The sequence below is a fragment of the Carassius gibelio genome, chromosome A16, assembly GCF_023724105.1.
Source record: "Carassius gibelio isolate Cgi1373 ecotype wild population from Czech Republic chromosome A16, carGib1.2-hapl.c, whole genome shotgun sequence".
In the NCBI taxonomy this organism is placed as follows: Eukaryota; Metazoa; Chordata; class Actinopteri; order Cypriniformes; family Cyprinidae; genus Carassius; species Carassius gibelio.
Window position 1 is genome coordinate 30,693,161 of NC_068386.1, and position 24,555 is coordinate 30,717,715.

At 40.8% G+C, this 24,555-nt stretch overlaps 1 protein-coding gene and 1 long non-coding RNA gene across 3 annotated transcripts in view; both read right to left on the minus strand.

The window, feature by feature from the left end:
* Positions 1–24,555, minus strand: part of dnah5 (dynein, axonemal, heavy chain 5) — a 245,639-nt gene that overhangs the window by 135,482 nt on the left and 85,602 nt on the right. For both annotated transcript variants that reach the window (XM_052619029.1, XM_052619028.1), the window contains exon 50: positions 4,334–4,557. In XM_052619029.1, coding sequence (XP_052474989.1) covers positions 4,334–4,557 — 224 coding nt within the window. The remainder of the gene's footprint in view (positions 1–4,333; positions 4,558–24,555) is intronic.
* LOC128030941 (uncharacterized) lies at positions 13,185–24,548 on the minus strand. Its single transcript, XR_008188002.1, has 2 exons — positions 23,383–24,548; positions 13,185–14,148 (listed from the first exon to the last, which is right to left on the minus strand). It is a non-coding gene; the product is annotated as an uncharacterized LOC128030941 (long non-coding RNA).

A 24,555-nucleotide genomic window follows, 5' to 3' on the forward strand; every position in this document is an offset into this window, starting at 1 on the left:
TCACTGCAGCTCATTGTCAGCTGTATTACACATGTATGTGCTGAAGTACTTAACACAGAGATCACCACTGTATCAGCGACTCCACATTTACTGCCTTTATATAAAGCAGCAGAAAATCAGAATTTGTGGCTCATCATTGACTGAAGCACAGGCTCTACTCTCCAGCACAATGGTGAACAACGAAACTACACAACTAACAGATCTCTCTTGTGCAAACACACATTAATACAGTCAAGTTCAGTATTTACTCTCATTATCAGTGTATGACTTTGCCTAATTTTTTTTCTATGGATGTTCACAAATATTTTAGTTAAATTAACTTTTTTTTCATTTGGTACACTGTAAAAAATTTTGCCGTTAAATAACAGTAATTTTCTGGCAGCAGGGGTGCCAGTAAAGTACTGTTAATTTACAGCTCTTAACCATTAATTTACCACTCTTATTTTTTAACAGTATTTTACCGTAAATTCTACCATGGAAATTAACTCCACTCCCACTGCTTCAAACAGTTCGAGTTTTTAAACTAGCATTCCTACGATGTTAGTACTATGAACTTATTTCATTTGAGTCCACTGAGAAGGAATATTTCTTACACTTAATGTGCAGTAATAAAGTAACTAAATACATGACTTTTACTCAAATCACTGCAGCTCATTGTCAGCTGTATTACACATGTATGTGCTGAAGTACTTAACGCAGAGATCGTCACTGTATCAGCGACTCCACATTTACTGCCTTTATATAAAGCAGCAGAAAATCAGAATTTGTGGCTCATCATTGACTGAAGCACCGGCTACTCTCCAGCACAATGGTGAACAACGAAACTACACAACTAACAGATCTCTCTTGTGCAAACACACATTAATACAGTCAAGTTCAGTATTTACTCTCATTATCAGTATATGACTTTGCCTAATTTTTTTTCTATGGATGTTCACAAATATTTTAGTTAAATTAACTTTTTTTTCATTTGGTAAATCTGACGTTTACATTTTACAGTATATTACTGTTTTTCCTTGACTTGACGGCAAAAAACTGTAGAAAAACATTTTTTTTTGCTGGCAACCATTAATTTACGGCAAGACACAGTAGAAAAACAGTTATTTACTGGCAGCAGGGGTGCCAGTAAATAACTGTTTTTCTATAGTTTGTTTCCTGTAAATTAATTACAGTTTATTACTGTTAAATTATGTTTCATTCTGTTTTTTCTTCATCTTAAATCTTTAACCCTTTAAACCCCACAAGAAAATCCTCAGTTTTAAATGAACACTTATAATGTGTGCACACTACAGAGTGTTAGAGTAACACTGAATCAGTGAAGTTAATGAGATAATTCGGTGATTAATTGATGATTGAGCATTAGTGATAAACACCTGCAGAATCACTGAAGGAAAGAGAAACACAAGAACTACAAATGACTTTAGCCACAGCCTTAGATGAAATCAACTGAATAAAAGAATACATCAAATCTCTCAAGATCTGATTAAACAACTACTAAAACAGCTTCACCAGATTCACAATACTAACCAGACTGACTTTATTTCTGTCAGATGTCTACAGAAGAACTTATGGAGAGTTAAATAGGTTTAGGTGTTTTTTCACTACCATGATGGAGATCAGTGTTTACTTTAGTTGGGCTCTTGAACATGACTTTTCAACAACTAAGGTTTTTTTTTTTTTTTCATGCTGTAACAATGCGCCTTTGGAACCTGTTATAGCAAAACAAAAGTACACAGAAGAAAAAAAATCTGATATTGTTGTTTATAGATTGACAAGAACAAATACTATTATTTCTGATCTAATCCTGTATCTCTTCTTTTATTGAATATTGATACTACAGCATGAGAAGGAACACTGCTGAGCCATAAGTTATGAAAGACTGTTAAGAAAATGTCACTCATAATAAATAAAAAAAAAACCTTTGCTGAAATTTAGACAGAAATATCAAGAATCAGCGTATGAATCACAACAATGGTGACAATCCACAAAATAAATGAACAGATCAGTTCTGAACATCACAACACATGCTACTAAAACTTAAAACAAATGCAAAATTATAAGCACATAAGAATTCAAGAAAATAAGTGAACAATTCAGGGGCATAATTTATTCATGCCGCAATGCATGCTGGGAATCATGGATGAGTTTTATCCTGTGCTGGTACCCAGCATGCATTGCATCATGAATCTTTTGATTGTCACCATTGTTGAGATTCATATGCTGATTGTTGATTTCTCTCTTTGAGTGTTGTGGGGACTGCTGCCCGAAATACTTTTTAACTAAAACTAGTCGTTAAATCCATAAATACTGGTTATCACACTACTTTTCAATCTTACAAAATTGAAGTGTCATTCACTCAAATATTTCAACACCAAATTAATATTTGATTATTATAGCAACACTTTAAGTCTAGTAGATCATGCCTGTTAGAAACAACCATAATCACTTGACTATCAAAATTAATACTGCTGTAACAGATGCATCATAAAGATACAAATACAGCAATAAAACAAAATGTAAAGTACAAAAGTCAATGATCAGGAGCCAAACTAAAGCAAACACTGATCTCCACAATGGTTATGTCAAACGAAACAGTAACATTATCATCTAAATCTCTTTAATTCTCAATAAGATCTTTTGATCTCTGTTCTCTGATCTGACAGAAATAAAGTCAGTCTGGTTAGTAATGTGTGAAGTTGGTGAAGCTGTTTGTTGATCGTTTAAATCTTCAGTTGATTTCATCTAAGGCTGTGGCTGAAGTCAGTTGTATTTCATGTGTTTGTCTTGTTATGTTTTTTTTTTCTTCAGTGATTCTACTCATTAACAGCAGCTGTTGATCAGTGTCTGAATTCACTCATTAGTGTTCATTCTCTCTGTCAGGTGGACTATATTAGTAAACTCATGTAGGGAATAGTGAATGAGGGTGTAGGGTGTGATTTGAAACACAGACGCTGATGTCGACTTTGAACGTTGTTAATTTTACGATATATAGCAGCAGCCTACTTCTCGAAAACGATGAATATTACCCAGAATGCACTGTTTTAATGAAAAACAGTATTTTACTGTCGAAATTTGGCCGTTTTTTTACAGCGATTTTTAACAGTGTAGGTATGTGACCAGTCACTGAAAGTAGGGACACAAGTCGGTTCTGGGGCATTTTGAGTTATTCACAGATTCTGAAAGTTGTGGCCATTTGAAGGTAGACACTCAAAAAAGCTAAAAAGTAAGAAAATGGATTCTATTGAAAAGAGCTTAGGCTCATGTAACCAGTCATGTCACAGGGTGTCTGTGAAACGCTGAGGTACCGTAGTAGTTTTGTCCATCTTCATTGAATTTGATATCAGCTAGAGCCGGCCAGAGTGCTGCATAATAAGTAGCCACGCTTCCCTTGGAGGGTGGGGGCAATAACAAAAGAAACAAAAGCCGGCTTTTCCAGTATGGAAATACACAGACAATGACACGCCCCTACTGCATGCTCTGTAAAACAAGCCGATTTCAACCTCAAAATGTACGCTTTTTAATATACCAATACTGCTATCTCAAACACGGAGAGGCCTCTTCGTGATCTCAACTAACAGTTTCTGCAAAAAAAAACGAAAATCACCATTTTTTTTTACAAATTAAAAACGCTTCTTACTCATTTTGCTCGAAAGTTGTGCTGCCGACTTGTGTCACTGGTTTTTATATATATATATATATATATATATATATATATATATATATATATATATATATATATATATATATATATATATATAATATATATATACACACACATGCACATGGTTGCATTGTTTATTGTTGTCAGTAATAAAAACATAATAGAAGTTCATGTTAACTGTTAATGTAAACAAATCTCTCTCTCTCTCTCTCTCTCTCTCTCTCTCTCCCTCCCAAAAAAAAATATTCAAAAAGACTGATTAATTGATTCATTTATTATACTTATGCTTGTGAGATTTAAATCAATATAATTACTGAATGATTGTTCCTCTGCAATTCATCACATTGTTTGTTGTAATAAAATTTTAATAATATTAATAATAATAACAACAAATCTTTATTACAACATGTTACTACAAGTAAAATATTATATGTTATAAAATAAATAATAATTAATGGAATTAAGGGATCAGTTTAGGAATCAGAATTACTAAATGGAATCTCAATCAAAACCTTGGAAGAATGGACAAATGGATGGCAATTAAAGGTAATACATCCTTACGTCCATACAACTTGCTTAACATGGTATAAAACTGTAATCTTATGTTACTGAAATTCCATTCAGATTGTTCATTAAGAGTCTGAATAAGATCGAAAATACAGGTCTACTCACATCAGACGAGCTAATAACCTCTGCAGTCACGCTGAGCATTCCCTGCCAGATGCGGGAGAGGTCACGAAGGTTAAAAATGTAGTGGAAGTTGGCGGGAGTGGGCAGCATTTTAACCTTTGTCATTTGCCATAGTTTTCGGGTCAGTGGAACCAGCCTGACCACTGTATTGCGTACTTCTTCTGAAAATCCCCGACGGGAACAGAAATGACCAGTACCTATCACACCTGTGGCAGCAAAATATGAAAAAAGCATAATAAAGTGAATAAGAAAGGATTGGATTATACTTAACAGACAGGAAATTCACAAAAGTGATGGACAGAATGAGCAAATGTGACCTTTCTGAATGATAGAATACTGAGCTGAATATAAAGATATATAAAGATTCTTGCTCCATATAAAGATTCAGGCTTTCAGACAGAGAGAGAACCCATAGACAGAATAATATGCAATTACAAATATGGTTCTGCTTAAGCAAAGCTGTTGACAGCCAAGACTGTCAATTGCAAAGATTTGAAAAAGGAAACAATGACACGATCACAAAGAGCAAAATACTGTCCTATTTAGAATAAGATTTCAATTTGGACTAAATTTTGTAGTGGGCTGAATACTGATAAATTGAGGGGTAAGAGTGGCATAAGTGACATTTGAACAACTTTACAGGACAACCTTTTTTAAAAATATTTAATATTCACAGATGAAAGTTTAGTCCTTATGAAGTTATGTGCATTTCTTAGAACGTTTCTTAGAATGTGCTTATATTTTCTCTACACCATATTTTAGATTTGACACATTTGATAGGCTAGGTGTGCAGTATTATTTATATAACATTAATTATGTGTTATATTATTCAAAATAAATTGTGGTTTACTTTGCATCGGAGCATTAAAAGTGGTAGCTTATTTTATTGAGCTAGGCTTGCGTGTTTTATAAATTATTTTCTTTATTTTAGTAAAACATGAGGCACTGTATAATTTCGCTCCCATTATTTAGGCCTAATTAAAACAAGAAACGGATATATTTAACCTGCAAGATTTAGCTAAATCATTGAAACTCTAAAGGATGGACTGACTAATAAAACATCCTCACGTTTAAACTCAAGTTCCCTGTCGATACCTCACTCATACTGTGTGTGGGGAAAAGCTAATTTTTTCCTCGATACTGAAGACTTTTTTCATCTGCAATGTCATTTGTTTAATCTGTAAACTTTTTTAAAAACAATGACAGCGCTGCCCAAAATGGGCGGGGTGAATGGCTATATAAACAGGCAAATCGCCATAGGAAATCAGATCTCACTCCTTCAGCGACGACTTTACTTCACTGGATCCCGACTGAACGCCTTCACAGGAACGAGCTCTTGCTGTCGAAGAGGCACTGCAGCGGATCAGCTGAGACCACTGACCGCCTGCAACGGCGGCGCTCCCAAAGACAGACACTATTCAGCGTCGATCTCGGGCCACCCGCTTTTCGCTTCCGGCCGCTTCTCAGCATTCTCCTGCGATCACAGAAGAGCAATTTCCAGCGGTTTTCACCGTCCTAAAAGATTGATTTCTAACCCCATTTTAATGAGGATTACGGCAATGGTGAGTGCGTCTTCTGCCTGGGAAAAGCCCATGCTTAGGTGGCGCTCAGAGAGACCTCATGCTGCGATCCCGATCCTCACCCCCTCCCCCGTCTTCTTCCTCCCGTGAGGTGGCCAGAAAAAGACTGCGGGGAAGAGAGGCTTAGTGCCCAGAATTGAATGAGCTCCAATAATAATCACCCTCTCCAATGAGAGAGCCGTCCCCTGTCCTTTTCTCAACCCCAGAGCAGCGTCCCTAGGCTGAAGCCATTGACCTAGTCTCTTTCAATGGACCGGAGGACGAGCCACTTGATGACTCTATGTCGTTCATGGCTCCTGAAACGGAGGATTGGGTTGGTGATTGCCCACCTACCGTCACTGGAGCCCATCGTCGCCAGAGCTGGGATGGACGCCAAGCTTCTCTTCATCCTCTCCAAGGTCATTGAGGAACTTCAGCTTGAGTGGGCTCCCCCTGAAGCACCGACGCGCAGCAGGCTGGACGAGTGGTACCTGCCAGGACGCCGCCAGGCCCCCTGCCAGTGAAATTACTTATCTTCACACTCAAATAGGAGGTCGAATCGAAGGTCAAGATAGCCTTCGGTTAGCCACCGAAGTGGTTGTTCGTTCTGGAGGGGTTACGGTCCGACGTGATACGATGGGGTCATTGCTCCAATGTGGCTTGTCATCCAGGAGTAAGCTGCAATCACCTGAGGGTCACTGCAGTCACCTGAATCCAGTACATATCCAGACCAGAAGGTGGATCAGCACCTACAAAGGACCTCTACAGCCCTGAAAGACAGCGGAGACCAGGACAACTAGAGCCCCAGATACAGATCCCCTGTAAAGACCTGGTCTCAGATGACCACCAGGACAAGACCACAGGAAACAGATGATTCTTCTGCACAATCTAACTTTGTTGCAGCCTGGAATTGAACTGCTGGTTTCATCTGTTTAGAGGAGAACTGCCCCCCCAACTGAGCCTGGTTTCTCCCAAGGTTTTTTCCTCCATTCTATCACCGATGGAGTTTTGGTTCCTTGCCACTGTCACCTCTAGCATGCTTAGTGTGGGTCACTTCATCTACAGCGATATCGTTGACTTGATTGCAAATGAATGCACAGACACTATTTAAACTGTAGAGAGATGACATCACTCAATTCAATGATGAACTGCCTTTAACTGTCGTTTTGCATTATTGACACACTGTTTTCCTAATGAATGTTGTTCAGTTGCTTTGACGCAATGTATTTTGTTTTGTTTGCGCTATATAAATAGAGTTTTGTAAATTAAAGAGTTTTGTAAATTATTGGGAGCCACGGTTAGCTTGTCTTCGGGTTTTCATCCCCAAAGCGATGGCCAGTCCAAGTGTGCCAACCAAGATTTGGACAGAATGTTGCAATGTTTGGTATCCAGGAATCCTTCATCCTGGAGCCAACAACGCTCTATGGTTGAGTACACAATTAATTTGTTACCAGTGTCATCCACGGGCCTCTCTCCGTTTGAGTGCAGTATAGGTTACCAGCCACCAGTTTTTCCTAGTCTGGAATTTATTGGCCCGTTCCCTGTCACCAAGATCATTAGTCCGGTGACAGGCCGCCTCAAACTTCCTCTACTGTACAAGATAATTAATTCTGCCTTTCATGTATCCAAAATCAAACCTGTGTTTTACTCCCGCATTAATCCGCGACTGGGGAACCCACTTATTCGGTAAATCGTTTGACAAGGATTCCAGTACTTGGTGGACTGGGAAGGTTACGGTCCGGAGGAGAGGAGTTGGGTACCTGCTATGGACACCGTTAATTTATCCTTCAGCGACAGCTGCCATTCATTTCCTGCTCCCTATTTATTGGCCTGTCTTTTGTTTTGTGTTTGTCAGATTGTTGTTGAAATTTCACACGTTCGTTCCTGGTTTCTCGTCCTTGATCTTTCCTGTTCTTCAAACACTGGATCGCTCCACTCCTGGACACACTGTGTTTCCTCACGTCATCACAGGATCGCCCATCTCAGTCCCTGTGTCACGCTCTCCTGCTGTCCGGTTCCACATCTACTCCCTGGCCACCAGTGACCTTACATATCTCCATCCGGTTGTCTTGTCTGTTTATTCTCTGACCATCTGTGCTACTACCTATTAAATCATCTTTACACTTGCATTTGCTTCCTTGCTTATTTCCATCGTTACACCCTCTCACTCGTGACAAATCCAAAACGTTTCCATATTTGTGATGTTGCCCATTTGAAGCTCAACTCTTATTCATTAGGTAAAATAGGCTTTGTATTTCACACGTGTTTCAGTATCGGCAAAAAAAAAAAAAATCATAATGAGCAAAAATATGCCAGTGGCCCTCTGGTTGTGCCGAATGGATCGGTGAATGGCTGCTGTTTCCAATGAATATGTGCTTGAGGCACCAGCGCGATCAAAGTCACAATTCACAATTTTTGGTCTCAGAGTAAAGGCATAATTCAAAAATGCAAAGTGTTAGCAGTTTGAAAAATCATAACAGAGTTAATAAGAATTATTTGTAAATGCTGGACCATTCTCATTTGGCTATGCAAATGGAACCTGAAGATTATTATTATTTTTTTAACAAAGAATGAACCGCAATTAAAATATTTAGCTTTTAATTCATGTGTATATATACATATATATATATATATATATATATATATATATATGTAATGACTGTTTAATAACAATAGCATCCATAAGAGCCTTTGTGTAAGGAACTTTCTTTTCCTTTTTGATGTGTAGACTGTAGCCTAAGACTATGCCACATTTTGAAATGAACTGACTGTAAATGTTCTAATGTTTTTAGGGATGTTACAATGTTTTATTATAATGTTATTGTTGTTTTACTTCATCCTTTCATCTCATTTTACTAACCAACATTTTTACAATTACATTCAGTTCACAATCCGTCCTTTGCACCATCTGGCGGTAGTTTTGCAAATGATTTTTACACGCGACTGACTTGCAGTAAACGCAACGGCCCTGTGGTGGCGGTACACGAGCGGTATTACCCATTCTGGTTGTCCACCTACTGTACTGAACTAGATTCGACTGTTTTAAAAGTGGAACTATTGCAAGTATAGTTTAGGTGCAATTTAAATATCTTGCATTTAAATATTATTCAAAGACCATACAATCCTCATCATTAATGACATTAAAACATGTCATTAATCTACCACGGCTTCTCTCTGTCCCGACAGAATGGTGTTTTTGTGTTTTATGTCTTGTGAGTCCCAGAGTTTTTGTATGTTGTCATCGTGTCTACCTGTCTGTAAGCGCGCATACAGTCGCGAGTTTCTGCTCGATGTCGACAGAACCATATTTTTACAGTTTAACTCCGCGGAACAGCTACGGGATCTCGGTCTGCTATGGAGGCCTTCACCACCACCGACCCCACTAATGCATCTCGCCCACAGTGGAGGCACCACAAGCGGTGTGAGAGGAAGGAGAAGAGGAGTAAGCACGGAGGTATCCGGGCTAGGCTAACGGCTAACCCACACAAGCCATCTATCCCCACCATCGTACTGGCTAACATATGCTTGTTGGACAATAAACTGGACTACATTCGATTACTACGCTCAACTCAGAGGACTGTAAGAGACTGTTGTGTTTTTGTGTTCACTGAAACAGGTTTGCATATCGGTCCAACCGCTTGACCGATGATGCCATCTCCACTACCCTCCACTCAGCACTCACACATCTGGACAAAAAGGACTCATATATCATAATGCTGTTCATTGACTTCAGTTCAGCACACCATCTGAATGACTGCACACCATCACACAACTCCAACCTTTTTATGAAGTTTGCAGATGACACGACTGTGGTGGGTCTCATTAGCAACAAACATGAGACAAACTACAGGAGCGAGGTGAGCTGCCTGGCCGGGTGGTGCAGTGACAACAATCTCTCTCTGAACGTGAATAAGATGAAGGAGATTATTGTTGACTTCAGGAGAGCGCACACTCAGCACGTTTCTCCGACCATCAATGGTGCGACAGTGGAGAGAGTGAGCAGCACCAAGTTCCTGGGTGTGCACATCACAGAGGACCTCTCCTGGAGTGAAAACACAGCAGCACTGGCCAAGAAATCAAATCAGCATCTCTACTTCCTCCGCAAACTGACGAGAGCCAGAGCCACACCCCCCATCATGTACACCTTCTACAGAGGCACCACTGAGAGCATCCTGTCGAGCTGCATCACTGTGTGGTATGGCGCCTGCAACGCATAGTGAGAGCAGCTGAGAAGATCATTGGTGTCTCTCTCCCCTCTGTCCAGGAATTTTATGCAACCCGTCTTACCCGCAAAGCCCTCTGCATCGCAGGTGATCACTCCCACCCATCACACAGCTTCTTCAGCCTGCTACTATCAGGGAGGAGACTGCGGAATCTCCAGGCCAGGACCAGCAGACTGAAACACAGCTTCGTCCACCAGGCTGTCAGGAAGCTGAACTCACTCCCGAACTTGCCCCACCTCCCCTCTTTTGCCCCAGGCACCATGAACTATGATCTATGAACTATGAACTATGAACCCCCCAGACCCCACTAATATACGATGACATGCACCAGTCACTTTGTGCAGCATTGGTCTGCTCACTACCTCATTCTCCATGGAACTGACATCATTCCACTACCTCATCAGTCAGTTAAATAAAATAACTGCTCTTGAGCTCTTTGTCACTTTAATCAGACTTAATAAGCTTTTGTTTTTGCACTAAAAATTATTTTATCTGCACTGTTGTTCACTTCATTGATTTGCACTCTATCTGCCTTTTGCCCTGCGCTGCTTAATTTAACTTTATTTTTAATTTTATTATATGTCTTTTTTAACATTCCCTTATTGTATAGTTGTATCTACATTTCATATTTTGATCTAGATTTTTAGGCTTTACTGTTAATGTTATCTGTGTGCACCGGGGGTCTGAGAGTAATGCAATTTAGATTCTCTGTATGTATGTAATGTACATGTGGAAGAATTGACAATAAAGCAGACTTAAACTTGAACATTTTATGCTAAATATTGAGAAATGTCCATTGTGCAAAAGTGGTACTCCAAATAAAGTGTAATTATTATTTGTATATTTATAAGTATATAGATTATTTTAGAGTGAACTAGTATGACAAATGTATTTTAATACAGTATATTATAGTGCTGCAATGACGCGTCAACTACAAAAATACGTAGACGTGCGTGAAATGCGTTGATGTGTCACACTGTTTACATCTCGCCTAATGGCATACTGGGAATGGAGAAAGTTTCATTCTATCACAAAAACAGAAACCACTGTTATCAAAAGTTTGGGAATACTTCAAACGGAGGCCAAATAAAATGGCCATTTGTTCCCTTTGAAAAACCGATATGGTGTACCACGGCAGCACAACTGCGATGCACGAGCACTTCAGAGGAAAACATCCTGGTGCTCTCCAGTGTTACAGTTTAACTGGTTACCATGTTATCTGGTGACCAACTTCCTGGTTCAGGTCTCTGCTGCAGATGTGATGGAACGACCGCACCAGATTCGGCGATTCTAAAAGTACAAACTGATGTGAAATTATTAAGTGTCCAATAAATGAAGACTTGCTCATTGCATGATTCTGATATTCTTGTAAAGATTACAAGTTATTGGTATGATCACCCGTAGCAGCTGAAGTAAGGATAAAATAAAAAAAGTAAGTCTGTGTTGGCGCGGGTTTCGAACACGCTTTAGGGGCCATTCACATATCGCGCCTAAAAATGCATGGAAAACGCTAGTCGGGCCGCTTTCTCCTTCTTTCCAAAGCGCTCGGGTAGTTGTGCTCCTGGGAGGTCTGCCGTTGCTAAGCAACCATGACATGCTCTCTCCATGAAGACGCGGAAATTTCAGCAAAGGATAAATGGATTTACAGCACTAAAAATTGCTTGCAGTAGCTCTGCTACTAAATTTATTTCAAAATGGCAATCCAAATACAGCTATGATTAGCAGTTCCTTCATCTTAGCTGAGCTTTCAACGTTGTTACGGGAAAGGATGAAGCTGATTGGTTAGTTCTTATTCCATGACCCGCGGTGCGCTTGCGGCATTCTGAAAAGTTGAGATGTTCCATTATGAGCGCGCATACCGCACGCCTACATTGGAAATAACAAACTTGAACGTGCAAAAGACGCGATATGTGGACGCCCCCTTAAAAGACAGCGCGCCGCGAGACAACAGTCACAGACCACCGAGCTACCCAGAATCAGCTCCAGATCTCTGGAAACCATGCTAAACCATAGCAGAACCCTGACTACATTTTTTGTTTTGTGATGCTAAAGAACATTTCATGACGTCTCAGACAACTGTACATTTGTGGCTACTGTGGTTTAATTATAAGCGCTATTGTAAACTCCTATTTACCATAGTAAAATAATTTTCTTTGCCTCTTTATTTTTGTATACTGTAAAAACTTCAACCACATTGGTTGATAATGAATAAAGGTTGAAATATTATATTAGAAGTTGTACTCATATTTTTTTGTAAAGTTATCCAAAGGATTCATTAGCTAATCAAAAAAGAACATTAGATTAATTATTTATTTTAATAAAAATAATCGTTAGAGTAGTCGACTAATCGAAAAAATAATCGTTAGATTAGTCGACAGAAAAAAATAATCGTTAGTTGCAGCTCTAGTATATTACAATTTTACTAGGTTTTTGTTAACATTATGATAGTAAACACCATTGGCATAATATCAACATCAGTGATATTGAAGTAATGAATTAGATGACTTATTAATATTAACAACAGTAATGATAATAATCCCTTCTCTGCATTCTCTCTTGTAGCTAAGCTGTTGTAACAGATATGCAGGTCAGCGATTCATGGGTTAAATTCTGTTTTATAAATTCAGACTGTTGGTACTAAATGCCAGCCTGGCTGGACTTAAATTACTTTACGATACCCATGCGAGCCTCAAAGGATACCTGAAACCAAATTCCTTAACACACACACACACACACACACACACAAAAAGAAACCTTTCTTTTTGTTCCTTACTTTTGTAAGTCCTTTATTAAATATGTATTTTGAATGTTTGTGTATTGCATAAAATGGTTAATCCTGGGTAAATGGTTAAAGTGCTGACTTATAAGTGGAAATGCTTGATTTCAATCTTATACTTTCTCAAAAAGAAATGTTCTGCAACCCCCACACTCCTTGGTAGCTCGTAAAATTTTACGACCACACAGGACCACAGGACAGGAAACCTAATCCTTACAAAAGAATGATAGAATGTACTCAAATGTAGTCTTAATGTGTATAGTATTGTTTTTGCGGTACATTAGAGGTTTCCCATATAAATTGGGAATATCTGCAGTGTTATCATGTGTTAATCAAATCTTTAAATGTGTGTAATTCTGCATTTGAATGTATCTTCATGTTTTGATCATTTGCACATATTAATTTTAGTATCTGTGTAATCGTCATGCTTTGACAGACCCATTTATCTAGAGCAAAGTAATGAAAAATGTATTTAATCTGGAATAATGAACTTGCTTTAATATTCCTGATGAAATCGGACAGGCCCTAAATCATCAGGGGGTTGTCTCAACCGAGACAAAGGAACTTTCCCTCCGCTTCAGATCGCGGACATTCATTGGATGCTCCCTCGAAAATGGGCGTGAACTATTTCAAGCTATAAGAATTGACCAAACAAGGTCCACTCTCTCTTCTCGCTCTCTTCTTGCTCTTCTTCCCGTTCTCCGTTCTCGGACACGTCGCTCCGCGCGGCCTCGGGCCGCGCTCAGTTCTCCTCCCCCCTCAGCACACGGACTGAGGAGAGGAAAGCCATTTTCATGGCTCATTTGGAAACTTTCATTTTCGTTGTTTTGTTTTCTTTTCTTTACTAAGTTTATTCAACTATTCACCTCTCCACACAATGAAGACGAATTCTGGAACATTGTTTGTTGAACCTTTCAAATACCGCACGAAGATGAACGAACACCTCTTTGCAACAAAGGAACACGTGACTCCACGCTCACGCCAAGATCCAGCGCAGCTTGCACGCGCGTCACACGGCCTCCGGCCCACGCGCGCAGTTTTCAAAGGACCACGTGACATCACACGTGCGTCGCCGGTACCACGCTCACCCACTGGGCCATGCAAGTATCGTTTTCTATGGAGATTTAAATGCTGCTTTAAAGTGTTGCTATTATTTGATTCGTTGTTGGTTCCACTAAGGTTTACTGACTGATTTTCATACCTGAGCTCATTCTGTGATCTCTCTCGCTTTCTCCACTTCTCTCTCTCTCTCTCTCTCTCTCTCTCTCTCTTTTATTTGGATTCCGTTATGTCTTGTAAATGTTTATTGTCTGTATTTTCGTACGCATATTTACTCTGTGTGATTTGTAGTTTGATGTATTACTAGTTGAATTATTAAAAACCCATATATAAAATGATTGGCCTGGACTCCACCCCACTCACATTACGAGTCACTGAAATGTTCTGATCTTTAGCTACAAGCTCTAAATTTAGAAACTAAATTTATCATAAGGATAGGATAATATTTTCATGGCCAGAGAATACTTTTCCTTGAATTATAAGGCGTGATAACTTTATTGAAAATTGATAGGTCTACAGTGGTGTGCTGGACATACCACGGTTTGATCTGCAGTAATTTATAGTAAGAGATATCACAATAATTGATATGAAGAATTAATATTGACATATTAATGAGTAAATTACAGTGCCCTGTGATTAGTATTGGTATTGGCAATTGAGCTATTTTTCATAATCAATAAAATTAAATGTAACTGTCATCTGAGATATATATTAATCAAATTCTTGATTAATTATTCAAATTCCCTATATATCATTTGAGTTAATTACTATGTAAAACTCATTGTTGTTACATTTTGGTGGAGGAACGCGGGCATTTCAAACTTCGTTTTGTGAGCAATCAATCTGCGTATATGGTTTTTAATAATTTCTGCACGTGCGCTATGAAATTATGTAACGTTACTGGTGAGATAAGTCGCAAGACGCGAACTCACTCAACTGACTGAGGCAAAAAGCTGGTCAGTCAGCGCTAGGTATTTGTAGAAACCTAACAGTATAGTCACTGTTATTTTTTAATGAAAGTAAACTGCAGTATAATGTTAAAAAGTATCCTGTTAAGAAAGACCAAATCTTTTACAGTGAGAACATTTTAATATGAATAATTAAAAGATAAAGAAATCTTTTATTAGTTGCAACATGTAAATCTGAACATGAGCGATGTTCCTCTGATTCAGTTTAAAAAGGCCTTGTTATTAAATATCGTTATTGAATTCGTGGTAAACCACAATAATATTCAAAAATAAAACGATAAAAACTCCTGGTCTAAAATTGGCTTAGCTACCCGATTTTTAAACCTAAAACATTTAAACATAAGTGCTATTTTGATAAATGTTTATTGGAGTCAACAGTGGGAAAATTCCTGTTTTTATTACAGTTGTGTTTTGGAAGTGAACGGATCCTTCTTCAACCTATGTTAATATAGCACCTCAGAGATTAAAACCTTTGGTTTGTTACTTGTGATTTTTGATGCAGAAAATCAGCCTGACAAACGATCAGATAAATTCTAAGTCATATTGAAATTGTAATTCCTCTATTTAAACACCAGGAGGAACGCGTGGGTTAGAAATTTCAGGGTACACCCTGCTTTCTGATTCCAGCTTGCATGAGTGCAAAGCTGCCAACCTGTGGCCATTTCAGATAATGCGCTCTGATTGCTAATTTATAATCCCCTGTGATGTATATTTGAATTTGATGTCTAAATTCTCGATAATTATTAGCATTTACAGCTTTGCTCGTGCGAATATTATTACAGGGAAACAAAAGAATGTTCCCTGCCTTTGACTGTTTACATTTACTTTGAGTTTAGTTCAAACATGATTTGAATTAAAATGTAATTGTTTAATAGTTGAAGTCTAGATGTTTCAGGTCAACCACTGATTGACCCACTTAGAAGGTAAGCCATCTAGTGGCAGTCTCCTGTTAAATCGACTAACAGACCTATGTCTTTTCCATTCTGTTTTGAATTGAATGTCCACTTTTACCCTCTTTGATTAATCTCACACTGTTTGATTAATTTCATGATCATTAATGATAACTTACAAGCTATCAATGGTTATTATAGGATATTATTCAGATTTTCCTTTTAATTCTTACATGCTTATTTTAAATTTTGATTTAAACCAGTTTTGAATTTTTAATTTGAATTAAGTTTTCTGCTCAGCAGGTTAAAGACAGAGAAGCAGTACTTTCCCCCCCTTGTGGTGAAAACCAGCTACTCCTTCTCCCTTGTTTCATTCCTGTCTTTTAATTTGATGTTTATTATTTTTCTTCTCTCTTTTGACTTAGGTTATTTTGATAATTACCATTATTATCATAAATTCCTTTGTTTTGTTTTATCATGATTAGGTAAAGCTGTTACCTTTCCTCTCTACATATAGTTACTCAATTGATGTTAAACAAACCAAACCTTAATTAACTTTAAGTTTCCTTTGTTCATCCTTGGTGTATTTGATTGTAGAACTCCCTCGGTGATTGGACAGTCATCTCAGGTTTCCAGTGAGCAAGGCTGCCCGACCGGTGTTCCTCTTGTCTCAAGAGACATCAGCAATTTTGGCACTCCAAAGGTTGTGCTAAAAGTCACAAGCCGTTCGAGACGGCGCCACGCCAGAGTAACGGAGGACCGGGGACACTGCGGTTCAGTGTTTGGGGAGCACCGGGGAGGTTGACCAAGCCACTGGTTCCCACCTGAATGACTTCAATTCAACCAGGTGAACCAAAAGTGATAAAACCTATCCACTTATTATAAACCACAGAATATTAGATATTCCCCCGGATATATTTTAAGTGTTTAACCCTTTTGCTTCTTTAAGCCACACCATATTTCTAGGTTTCCTACCCAGATAGCCCACTCACCTGTTGGCCCTATCTTAAAACCTAGCAGTAGGCTTAGGCCTCCTTATTCCCACTAACACATTGTGTTTCTATTGTTTTCATCTCATTTCAAGTGTTGTTTTTCACTTTGATCTTTTTCTACCCTCTGTTCTGTTGTGATTTGTTTCTTTCATTTCACATAGAGACAGTAACCTGGGAGCCACCAACGAAGTTAAATAGTAGAGCGACCACCAGCAGCCGGTGTCATCACACGACCCGCTAGGCTACTGCCTGTCAAATCTCCATTTCAGGTCCTTCGTTGACCCAAGTTAATTGGCTACTTAACTGTCTGACTGTTTGCATCAGTCAGCCCCAAAATTCTCATAAACGGCACAGCCCGTATGAATATAGCTCGTTAAATGTAGAACGAACTTGCATTGGTCTTTTTGTGTGTGTGTGCTGTACTTCTCTCACCGACAGAGAATCAGGATGTTCCAGGCATCCAGTCCAGCAGTCCACGGGGGCCACCTCTCGACATGGTTGAAAGCAATGACGACCCCCTTCCTGCCCAAGGACGCCAGTAACCTGCAGCACCCAGAGCAACTAGACACCGAGCTAGATGAACTGATGGCACGCGATCCAAACCAAAGCGACTACTACAGAGAACTCGCCAGGATCTTCGGAAGCCTAGTTCACATTCTCGTCACCCAGGCACGGCTCAGTGAACGGAGCAACATCGCGGAGGAGGCCTGGAAGGACCAGGCCCCAACCCAGAGTCATCTTGATCAGCTTCTCCTCGAGACCCAGAACCAGCACAAGAAAGAGGACGACACAGATCCAGAGCTACAGAAAGGAGTTGAAAGACTTCACAATGCCCTGCAAAAAAAAAAAAACTCCAGCAAGGTGACGCTCTCCTAAAAAGAGCAGAGACTGAATTGAAAGAAAGAGACTATAAAACCTGGGCCTGCAAAACACACTTGCAAGCGGCCCGAGCTAAATTCAACAAGCTCCAAGATGAACTTGACACTGTTCACACCGAACTGAGACAATCTCACAGGTTACAGAGTGGCTGGATCGGAGAAACGCACACCACAAAATTTCTCCCGGGCCGCCACTCCAACCCTTTCAGCCAAGAACCCAGAGCTGGAAAAGGGGGTGTAATCTCCCTTCTAAGGAAATCACCAGCCAGCTTACAAGAACATCTGTCAACAACGGAGGGAAGAGAACCCTTCCAGAGAACGCATGTCACCAAACCCTGCACTGCTCACAGAGAACTTCACAAGCTAGCCAGAAGCATCTCTACATTCATTCCAGATCCTGCAGGAGGACATGATGTTCATGCTTCTTTACAAGCCATTGACTTTTATTTGCAAACTGTCGCCAACGTGACAGATGTGAACACATTGTACCTGTTAAAAATCACGGCCAGCCGTGATGTGCATTGCTTTCTGGATCGTCAACCAGAGACTGTCAAAGCGTACTACCAGCAACTGCTACAGACTTTGATTCTTGAATTCTCTGATCCAAACTCAGATCATGGGCTCCTTATTGCTATGGACCTCAAACAGGGCCGATTTGAAAACCCACAGACTTTCTGTAGTCAGCTACGAAACACCTACTTCGGAGCATGCAACGAACCAGGTATGGAACAGGATTTCAACTTAAAAACTCTGTCCCTCCTAAACCTACATGCTAGTTGGAGTTTTCATCTCAGAGTCCCAGCGTGTCCCCGTAACAGGACTACACAAGAGTTACGGAACTTAGCCCACAAAGCTTGCACCAAGCAAAAGACTATTTGTGAAAAGACTGTGAAATACCCCAAAGTCTCTGTCTCTGAGCACTGCTTGGAGTTAACCCTAGATGGCGCCCTACAACACCACAGTCACAGACATTTTTACAGAGAGTCAATACCATTCCAAGCCAGCAGAGGGCAACACAGTGCAGCCACGTCTGAGACAGCAGAGATCCTGAGGGTGCTGAAAGTGCTTCTTCACATGAAAACTCACAAGGAAGATGAGCCAAGCACCCAGAACACTGCCTGTCATCTACAGACCACAGAGTTAACTGTTACAGCTAACTGAACGAGACAGCACAGGTCCTCACACCAGGTACCACAAACACAAGGTACCAGAAAATGCTGTTTTGACTACCTGCCTTTGCAGCGAGCTACACAAGACCGGTCCTCATCACCCACCGATCGTCCCACCTGCCCTAATGCCAACATTCCTGGGCAGCCCTGTCAAAAAGGGGGTGGGTCAAAAAGGAGTCAACAGGGAAGACCTGATCGACACAGGACTAAACCTGACGGTGATCTCATCTTACCTTTTCAAAAGACTCCAATTTGAAGCTAAGAGACAAGATCGAACTCTTACACCTCAAACTTATGAACTGAATGTACAGGTGTACAGACAGGATGACATCCAGTTTGAACAGGTTGTTTCCATTCACCTGACATTCGTTCCGATGAGTCTAATACATCCCATGTATGTCCCACCAATGAACACTCATACATTGCTCATCGACAAAGACCTGCTAGAACACTTTGACCCTTTTCTGAACTTCAAACAGCTAAAAGACTTTGCTCAAGTGCGAGAACCTCTTTCTCTCCAGCCACACAGGTTGCTAGAGCCAGACTGTCAGGTCGCAGAGGTCACGGGAACTCCCACAGAGCCAGACGGTCAGGTCACAGAGGTCACGGGAACCCCAGCAGCCAGCCATGAGTACAACGCCCTAACAACAGGCCCAAGTTCAAGCCTCTGTACCTTAGTCAACAAACAGGGTACGGTGGTACCAGCTTACACCAAAGGGGTCGCTGTTCGGCTCAACCTGCAAGGTGGTCAAACCTTACACCACACGCTGGGTTTCTTCCAATCCTCACCTGAATGTGTGGAACTCGGACTCACACTTGCAAACAAGCATGTCAAACACCAACACCTGTTCCAGCAATGTGATAACATCACAAAAACACACAATGTGATCGTGTACTGGAAGAAGGTAAAAGGACACTCAAAGTTACCAAGTCTAGACGAGGACTTTAAAGATCACACTGACACCCTTGCCAAAACTGGCACACTAAACAACATTCTGTGGTCACTCCCAACCCACCCACCCACATTCAAGGTTGAAGTGATTACACACTGCACAAGAACTTTACTAGCTAAACTGCCTACCTCAGAATCGCTTACGCAGGCTCCGTTGTCTACACAGACCAACATAGCGGACATGCGGGCTTCTGAAACCTTGATAATGACTTTGCTTTACCACCTCTCAGACCCCTCCATCCACCCTGGCAACCAGTCTACAGTCACTGACAACCAAAGCCCCAGACCACTGCATGATACACAAACCATGCTGCGTGCACAGAACAATATTGTGGGTTGTGCACCGTCTGACATCACAATGCCAGGGCGTGTAATGCCACGGAGCAAAAGGGGGATAAGGCCAATATATTTCCATGACGCAGCATGTGCTGCACCACGCAGCACCAGAGCCACTGACAAAACACTGAAGCAAGCGTCATGCCAGCAGCAAGATGTGGCAAAACATGGGCGAGGGCGAGCTAAACCCAGTCACCGCCCACGAAGCAAAGAGACTGTCCTGTCCAACCAAAGACAGGCCTTGTTTGTTTCTTTCTCCCCTTTCTCTCTCTCTCTCCCTATTATCTGTACCAGGATGCTGCTGTGGTTTGCCGTGCCGTGCTGTCAGCCAAAGAGAGGACAGCTGCCACCGAGAAAACCGCTGAGACTCCTGACTACCGATGACAGGGCACACTACCCCAGCACTGTAACCGAATACAGCTGTACAAGGTTCCGATGGAGAGAGGACTCCCTCACTCACACTGAGGCCGATGTCAAACACCTGTTCAGCCAACATGAGAAAGTGACGGTTACACAAATGGAGTTAGGTGGACACCACCACCGCTCCAAACAGTTCCCGGGAGCTTTGCTTAGAGCCGCTGCTGCCGCCAGAATGTTTAACATTGTTATGTCCAGTGTCAATGCAGCGAACCAGACTGTAAACTCCTTGAAACCACTGTTTACTGCCTTCCAGAAGGACTTTACCCAGACTCAGCTGTTAACAGCATTAACAACAGCCATGCTGTGGGAGGTTAGCTCCTCCAAAGACAGCCTAACCACGAGTAAAACCCCACCATACATGACACCCTTAAGCCTTGTGTTAACTGTGCTGTCTTACGCCATCACCATGCCAGCTGACCTGCTACAAGTACACCTGGCCAACTCTCTGAATAGCGCCTTCCTACGGCACGTAAACCCCAAACAGAGAGAAGTGAACGTGCTCCTGAACCAACTCATCAGTGAGTCAAACCAAGTCTACAGACCTAAAGACATTGTCAGTGTCAGGATGTGGAAGAGCAACACCCACACCAAAACACACATTCCAAATGTGGTGGCCTACCACGACAGCAACACACAGCTGTACCTGGCCCCAAACATGCACATGTGTACTTTAACCAAAGACATTCATTATCTCTGCCTTAGCAAACCCTTCCTCAGACACAACTCTGAAGGAATCTGCGAGCTGCAACCCTGGGTCAGCGATACGCGCTGCCCTGCCGAAGCCAAGCCTCGTACACAAGTCACAGAAACGCAAGCAGAGATTGTGGGTAACAGATGGCTCGTCAACACTCCTGTGCGCTCAGCTATGCTGACCTACGACCAGCATGACACCGCCACCCGTGCCAACCTGCTGGACCAAGTACTGAAAGGTACCACCCAACACATTGACATTACTCCTGTCGATACAGCCCTCCAAGCACTGTCTCGACAGCCCATTCTGAACCAGTCATCTGCGGTCCTAGCCTGGACTGCTGCCGACACTGCACGGTGCATCTTCACCGTCATTGGTCCCACCCTGACTCTTGGCGTGACCTTCATCCTATACAGGATACTCAACGAGATGCAAACCTCTACAGCCAAACTCACGACAACTGTGGCTGGAGGTCTCCGATGGAATCCCCGGAAAAGGGACGCAAAGTCAAAGACAATACCGAACCTCACCAAGCTGAATCCTCAGCTTCAGGAACCACCTGTCATCATGACCCACCTGCTGCATGACCATCACGATTCACCTGTCATCTGCCCATCCGGATGATTGCCGTCCGATGATGTCCACACAGGGACTTCATCTGACGTAAAGGGGGAGATGTAACAGATATGCAGGTCAGCGATTCATGGGTTAAATTCTGTTTTATAAATTCAGACTGTTGGTACTAAATGCCAGCCTGGCTGGACTTAAATTACTTTACGATACCCATGCGAGCCTCAAAGGATACCTGAAACCAAATTCCTTAACACACACACACACACACACACACACAAAAAGAAACCTTTCTTTTTGTTCCTTACTTTTGTAAGTCCTTTATTAAATATATATTTTGAATGTTTGTGTATTGCATAAAATGGTTAATCCTGGGTAAATGGTTAAAGTGCTGACTTATAAGTGGAAATGCTTGATTTCAATCTTATACTTTCTCAAAAAGAAATGTTCTGCAACCCCCACACTCCTTGGTAGCTCGTAAAATTTTACGACCACACAGGACCACAGGACAGGAAACCTAATCCTTACAAAAGAATGATAGAATGTACTCAAATGTAGTCTTAATGTGTATAGTATTGTTTTTGCGGTACATTAGAGGTTTCCCATATAAATTGGGAATATCTGCAGTGTTATCATGTGTTAATCAAATCTTTAAATGTGTGTAATTCTGCATTTGAATGTATCTTCATGTTTTGATCATTTGCACATATTAATTTTAGTATCTGTGTAATCGTCATGCTTTGACAGACCCATTTATCTAGAGCAAAGTAATGAAAAATGTATTTAATCTGGAATAATGAACTTGCTTTAATATTCCTGATGAAATCGGACAGGCCCTAAATCATCAGGGGGTTGTCTCAACCGAGACAAAGGAACTTTCCCTCCGCTTCAGATCGCGGACATTCATTGGATGCTCCCTCGAAAATGGGCGTGAACTATTTCAAGCTATAAGAATTGACCAAACAAGGTCCACTCTCTCTTCTCGCTCTCTTCTTGCTCTTCTTCCCGTTCTCCGTTCTCGGACACATCGCTCCGCGCGGCCTCGGGCCGCGCTCAGTTCTCCTCCCCCCTCAGCACACGGACTGAGGAGAGGAAAGCCATTTTCATGGCTCATTTGGAAACTTTCATTTTCGTTGTTTTGTTTTCTTTTCTTTACTAAGTTTATTCAACTATTCGCCTCTCCACACAATGAAGACGAATTCTGGAACATTGTTTGTTGAACCTTTCAAATACCGCGCGAAGATGAACGAACACCTCTTTGCAACAAAGGAACACGTGACTCCACGCTCACGCCAAGATCCAGCGCAGCTTGCACGCGCGTCACACGGCCTCCGGCCCACGCGCGCAGTTTTCAAAGGACCACGTGACATCACACGTGCGTCGCCGGTACCACGCTCACCCACTGGGCCATGCAAGTATCGTTTTCTATGGAGATTTAAATGCTGCTTTAAAGTGTTGCTATTATTTGATTCGTTGTTGGTTCCACTAAGGTTTACTGACTGATTTTCATACCTGAGCTCATTCTGTGATCTCTCTCGCTTTCTCCACTTCTCTCTCTCTCTCTCTCTCTCTCTCTCTCTCTCTCTTTTATTTGGATTCCGTTATGTCTTGTAAATGTTTATTGTCTGTATTTTCGTACGCATATTTACTCTGTGTGATTTGTAGTTTGATGTATTACTAGTTGAATTATTAAAAACCCATATATAAAATGATTGGCCTGGACTCCACCCCACTCACATTACGAGTCACTGAAATGTTCTGATCTTTAGCTACAAGCTCTAAATTTAGAAACTAAATTTATCATAAGGATAGGATAATATTTTCATGGCCAGAGAATACTTTTCCTTGAATTATAAGGCGTGATAACTTTATTGAAAATTGATAGGTCTACAGTGGTGTGCTGGACATACCACGGTTTGATCTGCAGTAATTTATAGTAAGAGATATCACAATAATTGATATGAAGAATTAATATTGACATATTAATGAGTAAATTACAGTGCCCTGTGATTAGTATTGGTATTGGCAATTGAGCTATTTTTCATAATCAATAAAATTAAATGTAACTGTCATCTGAGATATATATTAATCAAATTCTTGATTAATTATTCAAATTCCCTATATATCATTTGAGTTAATTACTATGTAAAACTCATTGTTGTTACACTGTAACTGAGTGCCTCTATGATATATCATTAAAATGTAAGTTATTGGTAACTACCGGCTAGCTAGCTACACCTCATTGAGTGTGACATTGAATTGAATTGAATTGACATTGAATGCTGGATATTTTAATGTTCTCCATCATCATCCAGCTCGTTGTCACAAAGTAAGCTTGATAATATATCTTCCGTAGCTAAAACTGCTGTCTTCTCATGGTTGACCAACCAGGCTTACTTGTTGTGTCAGTCATTTTGATCCACGTGTTATCCACCAGCTTTACCCTCCATACATTTCTCAATGCCAAAGTGGTGAAAGTGTAGTTACCCCCTTTTGGCACCAACTGACTTGGTATTTTCAGTGTTAAGTCTTTTGGTTTCTGATGAATAACTCCAAAATTATTATGAATTCAATTGTCCTTTTTGGAGTACAATGAGATCATCGAGAGCTTTCATTTGATATTCCTCCATTTCAGCCAAAATATCACTTATGCACTTCTGGTTTTCACTCTTTGTCTGTTATTTCATGTTACTGCTACAATTTTGAGACCAAAATACTCAC